The following is a 12,534-nucleotide window of genomic DNA, read 5'->3' on the forward strand; positions in this document are numbered from 1 at the left end:
TCTGGATCCATAACCGTGACAGTGACATCACTGAATAATCACGAGCTGTTATACGCAGATAGTTATCTGGTAGTTATCAAGAGAAAGAAGTTCAAACAGAGCATTTTCAAATTCATCTGTCAAATAATCTCTTCCCCTAAAAGTCTGATTCCAGTACAGTTTCAAAGTTTTGTTTGACCTTTTAACCTCTCTTCTATGACGTCTTCTGCTGTTAGATGATAACTGTACTGATACTGAGTCTCAGTCTCAATGCTATTTAATAATATGATTGCAAGTGGAAGTCTTAAGAAAAAAGACTGTTGAGTGGTAACTAATCTAGCAACTGATAAATCAGCCATCTCAAATGAGAGGCTGGCGTTGGTAAATGAGAAGCTGATGTGAGCTTTCTCTTAATACACTCATACAGTAGGTCCCATGCTATCCCTCTTGATCAGCAAACACATAAAAGCCAGTATAGGAAAAAAAAATGCCTCAGCTTGACCAACACTGTCATAATTCATACTTTTGGCACATTAAGCTGGGTTAGGGTCACAGTAGTGAAGCGTTTTAAATATGTGTATTTTAGTCACATGCACTGCAACTGGCATGTGTCTGGTGTTAAACAGTTTGGACAGTACGTACTATAGACACACAACAGTTTAAATGAATATTGCTGTCCCTCTCATCAATACACTTAAGTAATTAAATTAAAAAGAGATTTAAATATGTATTATGGTATTTTGATAGATGTGTGACTCAATCTGAAAAGAGATTTGCAAAGTGCAGCAGAGTGGGCTGCTGTTTGCAGTAGCAGAAAGGGAAGGGAGGAGGGACATTGGCCTGCTGGTTGGCTGGCGGACTGACAAGGGACATCAAAGAGGACGAAGCCAGCGCTGAGCCGAGCTCTCTTCAATGATTAAAAGCAGGGGCCACAGTAACGTCTGGATGGGCCATTTAAAACTAATGAGGGAAAATAAATAGAGCCATGGCCATTGGCATGTGTAGGTGGAGTGAATGTGTGTGTGTGTGTGTGTGTGTGTGTGTGTGTGTGTGTGTGTGTGTGTGTGTGTGTGTGTGTGTGTGTGTGTGTGTGTGTGTGTGTGTGTGTGTGTGTGTGTGTGTGTGTGTGTGTGTGTGTGTGAATATATATATATATATATGTGTGTGTGTGTGTGTGTGTGTGTGTGTGTGTGTGTGTGTGTGTGTGTGTGTGTGTGTGTGTGTATGTTTCCATCTATATCTGTGTGTATGTCAGTCGTCAGTGAGCAGCAAACAACATGTATGTGCAAGTTACTGTAGTGTGTTGAAGACTGCGTTGAACATATAGGCATACAGTTACATTATGAATTATATGAATTGTGTGACATTCAGCACAGTAAAGTTTACACTGGAATAATCTAGAATTTGACAAAAAACGTGTCAAGATCAGCCTCCTCACTGATGTGTCATTGCCTGTAGATCTATTCTTAACCCCTGACTCTATCTGTAGAGTCGGATGCTGATAATTACTGTCGAAATATTTTACATCAAAATTGACGCATCCTGTGTGGCTGTGAGCGACTGCTTATAGTATTGTGTGTTGTGCAGTACACTCTGAAGGATGTGGGCAGAAGGCATTTGATTTTTATGAATGAGTCATGTTAGTCTGGATCATTTGTCCCTTCCTCATGCTGTACTGACACGTATAGGATAGGAACATGTGCACAGAGTGCGGCAGATGACGGTAAGTGGAAGTGAAGTGCTGACATGGGCACATCAATTTACAGAGAATACGTGGGAATGACGACAAAACCACGTGTTCTGATTCATACAAGGTGAAGGTTGTTGCTATTGGTGTCTATAAGTAAATTGTGTACGTCATGAGTGATATCAGTACTGGATGCATTGCAGGCCTTTATTAGTCATCATAATTGCCTTCATGTACTTTTCAATAATGTAGCTAAAATTCACGAAACAAAAAGGGTATTCTTATTTTTTTCAGTTTCTTTCCCAATCTACCATTTTTTCACTATTCTGCTTCTGTTTCTTTTCTACATTTCTCAGTTTCTTATACAATAATTTATTTTTGCCTTTCGTCTTATTCTCTAATTTGTAGTTCTCTTCTTTCTTGTCTTCTTTTTCCCTTGTTGTCATCATCTTTTCCATGTTCAAAGCACATCTTAAGCAAAGGCACAGACTGCAGAGCTCCTACAACAAGCCATAGTTTGCTTTGTTGATAATCCAAGTGCTTGGCTGGATGATAGTACAAAAAGCCAACCCATCTTAACGGATTCCAGGCCCCTTTCACAATGTGACTTTTTTATTATTACAAGTTGCATTTAGCGTCAGAGTTGAGTTATTTCTCAATCCAGTGCTCTTCCAAGATCTAATGGGCAATTATCTGTGGAGGAGAAGTTAATGGGTGTCCCATTTCACAAAGTCCCCAGTTATTTATGTCAATGAGCGCCATTGTGTGGAAACGTGGCAGACCCGTGCTAACCGCTCGACTTGTTTAGATTTTCTCTATGGAATCCCACACCCATTGTAAGCCAGCGCTAACCACAAGACCAATGTGTGTGTGTGCATGCATCTGTACATCAATGTGTGTTTTATACGTGTGTTGAGTCCAGTCTAGGATGTACAATACCAGTGTGTGTGTGTGTGTGTGTATAGACCAATGTAACGTACATAAATCCAGAGACATGATGAAAGAATATACTGACAGACAAATACGCACACATATATTGGCCACCCCTGTACACACAAACCCATATAAACAGACATCCCACCTCCCACATACACCACACACACACTTACCACAGACACTTACACAAGCACGGCCGTAGACCTACCACCACATACTCAGACAACCCCCTACACACACGCACACAGTCACACGCACATAGCAAGAGAAGACACCCACAGGCCCCCCCAATACACACACACACACACACACACACACACACACACACACACACACACACACACACACACACACACACACACACTCCGACTCACACAAAGAACCAGAGACCTACCACCAACATCAACAACCACAGGCTCAGGCTTGGTGACATCATGGCTTGGATGACAGCACGTCTTCCAGCCCCATTAGTCTGATTGTAGGTGGCTCCGCCGCAGTGATTTATGGGTAAATATCCATAGTCTCTCTCTGCTGTGTTGATTTATGAGACATGTTTTGGTCCCTTTGGTCCCCAGACCACAAGACTGGGAGGGGGGAGTCCTGTACAAATAATGACATTGTAAAACTGGAGACATTTAGACAGAGGGATAGAAGACCCGCCCTGTCACTCTCTCATCACCCAGTGCTGTTGACATGTTTTGATTGTTCAGTGAAACCAGGAAGCACAGCACATGTTTTTGTGTTGCCAACTAAAACTATATCTTTCGGTCATCTTGTAGTTTGCTCTCTTTGCGTACACCTGCACATGTGTATCTGTCAAGCTAGCTGTCTCCCTCTGCATATGTCCTCCTGTTAGCTATCCAGTCTTTGATGTGACGGAATCTTTCTGTCAGTTGCCCTCGTCCGTTGTCATCTGTTCTCTTCCCCCCTTTTTTCTGTGCCTCAGAAGTGTCTGGGTTTTTAAGAGCTCTATTAATTCCGTCTAACACCAGAGTGGAAAATGGATTAAAGAAAGAAAGAAAGAAAGAAATAAGAAATAAAGAGAGGACAAAAGAAGGACCACACTGTTCACATCCTATGTAAGCTCCACATCATCCTTGCATTTATTGAGCATATTAATGTTTGTAAAGTAAATTATTTGAAACCTTTGGCTTCTGAAACACTTGTATAAACCCAGAAACACGTTTTGGGGATTCTCAGAAAGTTTTTCTCCAACAGTGATTTTTTTTTTTTTTTTTTTTCTGGGTATAATAATACAAAAAGTACTGTACTGTACATGAATACATAATTTCAACTTATTTGGCTTCTTTTTACCACCTTTCCCTTCCTTCTCCCATTATACTTAAGCTTATTTCTTTTTGCATTGTTTCCTTTCTCTTTTTACCTTCCCCCTTTTTTTCACCTTCTTTTTCTCTATGCCAACCCAGATGTATGGATCCCCAGTCGACTGCTACGAGCTGTTGTTCATAATTGGGTTGTGCTTCGTTACCATAGCATGCAGAACGTTGCCCTTAGTCCAAAAAAATCTGGCAATCGATTAAGCAGTAAAAATGCACTGACAGACTGGCATGCTGTTACTGCTGCAACAACAGCAAAATATTTTGTATAGCAAGTCAGTCAAATATCTAACACTTCTCTATTAGAATAAGTTACTGTAAATTTCAGTATATTCACTAGTAACACCACAATTTAGGTGTAACACTAGTTTAATGACTATAACTTCATCTAAATAGTTGTAATTATCATTATAAGTAGTATTATTATTACATTGTTGTTATTGGGAGGCTTGCCTAGTGTGTATCCTGAAGCCAGCTGTCACACTCTTATCCCAGTGTCCCAGGAGACTGTATAGGAAAGATACACTGAAAGGCCACCAGGAATCCATTAAGAGCCCTTCAAGGAAGTTGCTAAATATGTGTGTGGATGCAAGGTGCATGTATGTGAATGAGTGGTGTGTGTGGGTGTGCATTTGCATGTATTGGGCTGTGTGTGTAATTGCGTGTGAGATATAATTAGAAAAGTTTCTCCTGACTGACAGGTGTTGGGACGACCTGCTGCGGCCCCTCAGTGGTGCATGCTGGGTGCTTGCATTTCCTCTAGTCTCAGCCCCAGAAATTGGCATGTGGATTTTATTGTTGAGGAAAGCAAGGGCGGGTGGAGGGATGGATGGACATAAAAAGGAATGTGAGGATAAAAAAAAAGAAAGCATGACAGTATATCCTCTGTATCCTTTCAGAGCAATGCCAGCATGCTTGACATTTCCATCAGCTATGAGTAATGTTCCCTATACCAGTCTGTGCTCAGGCTGCACAGTACTCACTGGACAATGAGGTGGCAGAGATTTGTGTGTGCCCACAGCCAGACACTGAAAACACGCACTGAGTCATAATACACCATACCAACAGCAAACACACACATACTGTCTCTCATACATACACATATACACAAAGAAAACGTAGCCACAGCAGTTACCCAAAGTCACAATAAAGGTCACCAGCCACTAAGCACAATGTAGATTTTAATTACCAAACAGACTTATATAAACGTCCACCAGAGCTAAAAGTCTGAGTGTGTGTGCTGCTACTGTAAAAGCAAGCATGATATGCTTACTGGTCGTAACCAATGCTCTCCACGTGTGCTGTCTGGATGCTGGTTTTCATTCATTGCTAGTTTTCAATACTCCTTTTAAACTGATACTCAGCCTGTGGGTCAAGAGCTCGTCACTAAGTGTCCAGCGGTCAGTATAGGCCATGCACCTTGAGGTCATTGCCTGACACCAGGCACTTGGTAAAAACATTTTACAGCATGCATTTGTTGTGATCCAAGAGTCATGGTCAAAATTTTCTACTGCTGATCTGAAAAGCTGAACTGAATAAATTAAAGGAATGAACTAAATTCATTACAATTTATTCTATTCCTTATAATTACTTTTTTTGTCATTTGCAGCTTTCGTGTTTTTCCAGTTTCATTTCAGTGTAGAAGATATCATAATTAAATGTGAACTTTGTTATAACTTATAATATTGCTGACACATGAAACCCATGAAAGATGTGTTCTGTAATAGAAAAGACCAGCATGAAAAAAAAACCTGTGGAAAATTTTTATGAAGACAAAAAAAAAATACATAGTATACATAGCTTTTTTGTGCTTTACTGTGGTACCTCAGGCTACCATGTAAGTTACTCTTTCAGTTTGCGTGACCTAGAATAGATTTTTTATATTAAAAGAAAAATGACTGACGCTCAAATCAAATGAATAATGAAAATGTTACAAAACAGACACAGTCCCATGTGACTGAGCTTCATGTGAGAATTACTAATTCATGATGTAAAGGCAAAAGGGGCTGTCAGATTCTGTTCTAGGATGTAGAAATGTTACTCATGGTGCAGTGGGGTTAATCTTTTCTGTTGTGGGAAAAGACAATTATGTTTATATCTAATATAACTTTGACAAATCTTTTACGTGTTGAAATGACTGAACTCATCCACCCTCGCGGTGTCTCTTGGTCAGCAGTACAGTTTAGAAGAATTCTTTTAGGTCTTGAGACAAGCATCACTATATATTAAAAAAATGACATATCAGAATCTTGTTTTTATATATCGCTTTTTATCATTAATCACTGTTTGCTGATGACTAACTGCTATTCTTGCCTATAGAAATCACACATTGCACCAAATTTTGTTCTTGCTTACTTTATATAAGTGCCATGTAAAACGCTCATCATTTTTGGCAACTCTAACAGTGGTGTGATATTCCATTCAAATAAATCGGATAGTAAATAGATAACATAATACACGCAAAATAGCTAATTTGAGCAGTTCATTAGCTTTAGACAATTACGTATATGAAAGACAATAATTAGCACCAGTGAGCTGTGGCATAATGCACAAATAGCTAATTAGCTAATTGTTTTTTTACTGCTGACTCTAGATCTGGGTTGTCTTTCTAAACATAATTGGAAAATAATGTTGTAGTCTCAGTTTTTCTACATTTACTGAGCATAAAACCAAGACCAACCCAAACAAACAATCATGGCAGGCAGACTAAGTGACAGGGCTTTGAGGAAATATGTGTGTACAGAGATGTTCTAATTGCTTGTACATTTAAAGTATTTATGTCAAATCCTCCAATGGTGCTGTTGTTCCATTTTAAGAGCTCCAAGTTGCATAGGGTGGCCCCAGAGTAACAACAAGGAATTGCACCTACTATGTGAAGTAACCCTCTCTCCATCCGTCCATGTCTCTCATCTGCACAACTTCTTCTTCCCCTCCTGTTACCCTTCCCCCTCCTCCCCGCCAATCATTTTCTTCGGGCTATTGCGTCTATAGTGAGCATACCCCCCCTTATTCTCTCGCCCCCCCCCCCCGTCCTCCACTTCTCACTGTGTGCAGAATTGGAGAAGCTTATCGCCTAGCAACCACAATTAAAGTACAACAAGTCAGTGGCGGTAGCAGCCACCATCGGAGCAAGCTTTGCAAACCTTCGTGTGACCAACAGCTTTAGACAGAAAGAGAGGAAAATAGAGAGAGTTAAATAGGGAGGGAGGGAAACAAGTTGGACAGGTGAAGAGCAATTACAGCTGTCGCAGCAACACCACAGTGAAGACTTTGGGCTTAAGAAACAAAAGAAAGAAAGAAGACGAGAAGAGTGGAGTAACGTTCTCCGACTGGGTTCACTGGGTTATACTACATAGGTATGTGTGTGTGTTGGAATTGATGGAGGCAAACTGAAGGTATTTAGCACATATGATTGTTTTTGTGTGTGTATTACTGCTTGTGTATTTTTGGTTGCTCGTGAGCCAGAATTTGAAGAAACACATGTTGAGCGGATTATGCTTTTGAGGGATTTGGCAAGAATATAACATATTGTCACTGTAATTTCACAGCTATGAGGGAATGCTCAAAGTTTTTTTTTACCTGCTGTGAAGGTATGAATTCACACACCTGTTCACACACACACACACACACACACACACACACACACACACACACACACACACACACACACACACACACACACGCTTAAGCCGTTGGGTCAAACTGAAATCTTATGAATGAGTTAAGGACTGACTAAATGATTGATTATTATGCATTTATTATTATTAGACCCATATAATCCCTTCCATGTGGTCACTCTTTTTCAATGATTTTTGAATTTTTGTGAATGATTTGCACCACATATCCCTACTCATGAATACTTACAACACCACATTTTTAAGCTGCTGTCATCTACTGTACAGCTGACAGAAATATGTCCTACCCTTGGCATGTAAAGCCAGCTAATTGCCTCCCATGCGTTCCCCACTATCATTAAGATAGTTGAGTATGATGTTAAGAAAAACTCTGTTAGTTGTCAGGTGTGATGTTTCCTGCTTCCATTATCTATGGAAACGTGCTTTTTTTGTCTCAGGGGGATTTGAGGACTGCGTAGTGCCACAGAAATGAAAAAAAGTACATGAAGAGGGAAAGTTTTTGCATGAGCAGCAAAGTTACACACAAGCCATTACTCCTGATTTGAATTTTCCTGCTATTCTAGTATGATTGTTAGTGATGCTTTCTGTGAGCATAGGTGGATAGAGGTGAGAGAGTTCAGATAACAAGTTATACAAATACTGTGAGCCAAGTCTGTGAGAGGCTGGTGAACATACGAGCAAAATATCACCAATTAAAGATCAGATGCAGGTAAACTGATTTTTTTGATGATGAAAATCACTTGGAAACAGAGGCTATAATTGCTCAAAAATCAGCCTACTGATTCATGCTTGCATGCGGTCATTAGTTCAGTCTAAGAGATGGCTCTAAAATAGTTATAATACACCATACCAGCACCCCCACCACAGACCTATCTTTCAAATGAAGGACACCCACCTGTGCTCCTCCCTCTTGGCAGAGTGGCTGAGGGACACGGTGGAGGAGCTGGGAGGTGAAGGGCAGTCGCTCTGTATGCCATATCCTGTCCCCACTAGGAGGGTGACACTGATATGCAAACATATAAACAGAGTGAAGTCAATCACAGGTAAAAATGTCACTTCACTGCACACATAAAAGCACACACACACATACACACATGCATGCACACACTAATGCTCAGTTCTCTCTGATGTTCAGTTTGAGATTCAAAGGGAGGGAACACTTTTTCCTCACTTCTTTATAAGCATGCACTCATACTTGTCCTTTACCACTCAAACATTTTGAACGAAAGTCATAGAAAAGAAGCTCAGGCCAAAGTCAGTGAACAGCAGTGTGGCTTAACTGTTCTGATAAAATTATATGATATTCCATAATGTAGAGTAATGGTTAGGCGCATGCTGCCTGCACCCAAGCACCCGATAACATTGCTTAAATGTGAAGGAAACTGGACATTGAAAAATAATGATGCATTTTTCTGAGCTTCACAGAAGATGCAAAAAAATGCAGAAGCCTGATGAAGCCTTAAAATTTTTTTTTGGTGTATTTGCGTAACGACTTCATCAGCAATGGTTTCAGAAGCCTGAATTTGCTTCCTTGGCGACGATGAAAATGTAAAACAGCAACAGAATTTCACTGGGCCAGTTATGGGCTTGTATTTATCTGTATGAGTATGTGTTGGGTGTCTGAGTGTCTTATGTGCACACTTCCATCTGTCTCAGCATGTGTCACCTCTGAGAGCTATACACCTCCAGAAGATGTGGCCAGCAGGGGGGAACTACGTGTGTGTCTGCTCCTGTGTGTATAGGTTCGTTTTTGTGTCGGCGTGTGTGTTGTGTGTTGTGCATGTGTGCCTGTGCCGGAGGGATGCATTCAAACGTCCCCTGTTGAGCAGAACTGGCAGGAGGTATTATTTTTGCACTTGAGTTTCTGAACTCAGCTGACTTCAACATCATGGAAATGGCCTTTAAACTTGTCTCAATTTTTCATTCCTAAACATACAGTGCATTCACGTGCGCACAGGCACCACATTTTGATAAATGCAAGTGAATAAAGTCAACCCACTGGACAACTGTTTGTAATTGTATCTAGGGAGCTAATTATCTTTCACTGGAGACAAAGTCATTACCTGTTTAAGTGGCTCTTACAGGGTGACATTTATCATTTGATTGTTGCTGTCTTCAAAGCAGATGTCTAGATTAGTGGCTGAATCGAGACATACATTAACTGTAGGTCACCTCGACTGTGATAAACCAAACTCAATAAGGGAGAAAGCCAGATATCTCTATCTTTGTGTTTGTGTAACTGGATTGTTTTTCAGGTTAATCAACTTGTTGATGCTTTGATTGTGCAGAAGTTTAACTAAATGTTATTTTTGTCAGAGGCTTACACATAATTTTCTGCCTGCAATATACTATTATTATCCTAATTACTGTATGTTTTTTCCTTAATTCAACCCTCAGTTGTTTTTCAAATATGCAGTGCTTGCTAGTCTTAAGGAGGGACATTTTTCAGTAGCTGGATCAAGCCATCTGAGCCTTTGAGATAGCCAAGCCTACATGAATGTAACAAAATACAAGGGGAATTGTTTCATATATGTACATTTATACTGTATATGCCCTCTGCCCCACCCCAAGGTTTTACAGCAAGCTGGGGATTGTTGCATGAAAGCATGAATTGACTATCTTAGATTGTAATGTCTGTTTTTCTTCTCTTATGTACAGAGTCTGGGCTCTGCTGACCGGAAGGAGAATCAGCACAAGAAGTAAGTCCGACCTTTTCACCTAACGTATATCCTTTTATTCATCCTTGGTTTCATCTCTTTTGTCTACTTGATTTCCCCTCCTAATTTTGGTTTAGGAAAAGAGATCAAAGACATGGACATATTTGAAAATCAATGGCTTCTAGAGATTTCATGTAATGCCACCCATGGTAGTTACCACCGTGGTCCCTTGCTGCGGTGGCAACAACAACTAAACTCCTCGTTGCTTTGTGTTTATACTGGTTGTCGGTCTGTCTTATTGTTACAGCATATTGCAAGTTTCCTAATTCTAATCTTGATTTATGTAAGACAAGTACAGTATGTTGCCATGGAAATAGAACCCATCAATTGGCTTACTGACCTCATTAGTATAACTGATGATGTCTACCGTATCATTGTGGTTCAAGAAGAACATTAGGCAGCTCAGTGGTTTTTTCAAGGTAACCCAAGTTCCTAAAGAATTTGACCTGATTCATCTGTGTTTAGACGCCAGTGAATTCCAATGTGTGTGTGCATGTGTTTTGAAAAGCAAGTTAAGTCTGTCTAAGCCTGACCCATAATCCATTCCATAACAGTAATACTTCTCAGTCATTCCAGTTTTTCAGCATGGCACTGTGTGCATTGATCAGAACAGGAATCTGCTTTCATTTGCCACATGGAACAAAAGCACTCCCAGACTTTGTTCTATGGAAAATCAGTTCTGTGAAATCATGAGAGAAATGTGGGTCCTCAGTGGAAGTAAAAAGGAGAGGTTTTTTTTTTTTTTTTTTTTGGTGTGTGTAACTGAGTGCCTCTTCAAAGTGATAGCTTGACCACGACACTTGCTGTGGATTTGTGAGTCATACCCAAGACCTTCCTGCCATGAGACAGTACTGTGCCTTCAGCAAATTACACTGCCAGATGAAGAGTGCTAAGTCAACAAATCAGCAAGAAAGGATCAGGTCTTCATTTCAGATCGACCTTTATTCCTCAGTTCTATATTTTATCATTATTTAGTGAGAGACCTCTCTTTTTTCTGATCTGCTACCTTTAAATGTGCCTATTACTGCTATTAGCGGTTAATGTGAAGTCAACACAGACTCTATATGAACAATGCCTCTTTTGCATTTCTGATACCACTGTGTGAAAAATATAGTAACTAACCTAACATTTGAGCTGCACTGCATATCACTGTGAAGTTACAATGGACACATAGTGAAAGACAAGTTGGGCAGGAAGTTAAATCAAACAAAAATAGCTGTATACTTTAGTTGCCCAGCAACTAAAGTCATGGACACCCATACTTATCTTCATACTTATCTCATCTTCTTGAGTGTAATCTTGATTTTTGCATTCAAGCTGTCTCAAACAGCCAGGTACTCTTGAAACTATTGATTGTTTTACTTTGTACAAGCTGTCTCAAATGTGATCATATTTTTACTTGAGTAAAATACAGCTTTCAGCTGTGCATTTGAACTGTCTGTGCTCACATGGTTTCATAGCAACAGGCCTTTTCCCAACAAAACATGGAGGCTTGTATGAGTGTATATACACTACAGGCGTGAGATTTATGTGTGTGTTTTTGTTGTCTTAAAAACACACGGCTGCATTTTACTTGGATCTTTAACAAACAACTAATGGTGAAACATAATCACCCTGGATCAAAGAAGAGTTCACTTGTAGACTGAAAATGTTTCCCAATTGTGAAAATCACAATGGTCGGCCATTGTCTGTCTGTGTCTAAGTGTACTGTATGTTGTGTGTTTGAGGCTGAACTCTCTTTTGTCCATAAGTCACTAGTAGTGGGACATGTGAGGCATCATATATTTAATGTATACTTTTTTGTCATATCTGATGAGTCTGATGTACCAGGTGTGCTGGCACAATGAGTACTCCGTGTGCCATAATGGGAGACATTGGTTGCCAGGAGACAAGCAGCTGTATTGAAAAACCGGTAGAGCCATCATGGGATGTCAAGTAAAGACAGACGGCCAAAGACTGAGGGAAAGAGGAGAATGTTTAGGATACTCTGCCACAATTTGATTCATGGCAGCAGAAACATGTGACTGAGCAAAAGTGAACATATACAGCAGGATAAATAGTAAGCAGGATGCGCAGACACACACACACACACACACACACACACACACACACACACACACACACATGTACATGTTTTTCATCTCAAAATTATCATTAACCTGGGGAACAAACAACATCATGCGTGTGTGTGTGTGTGTGCGTGCGTGTGTGTGCGTGTCATGACTTCTGTTCTGCTTTTTTGA

At 40.2% G+C, this 12,534-nt stretch overlaps 1 protein-coding gene across 2 annotated transcripts in view; it reads left to right on the forward strand.

The window, feature by feature from the left end:
* LOC120794796 (ankyrin repeat and fibronectin type-III domain-containing protein 1) overlaps nucleotides 1-12,534 on the forward strand; it is a 127,148-nt gene that overhangs the window by 67,842 nt on the left and 46,772 nt on the right. For both annotated transcript variants that reach the window (XM_040136141.1, XM_040136142.1), the window contains exon 5: nucleotides 10,233-10,273. In XM_040136141.1, the coding sequence (XP_039992075.1) occupies nucleotides 10,233-10,273 (41 nt within the window). The remainder of the gene's footprint in view (nucleotides 1-10,232; nucleotides 10,274-12,534) is intronic.

This window comes from Xiphias gladius, chromosome 9, assembly GCF_016859285.1.
Source record: "Xiphias gladius isolate SHS-SW01 ecotype Sanya breed wild chromosome 9, ASM1685928v1, whole genome shotgun sequence".
Taxonomy (NCBI): Eukaryota; Metazoa; Chordata; class Actinopteri; order Istiophoriformes; family Xiphiidae; genus Xiphias; species Xiphias gladius.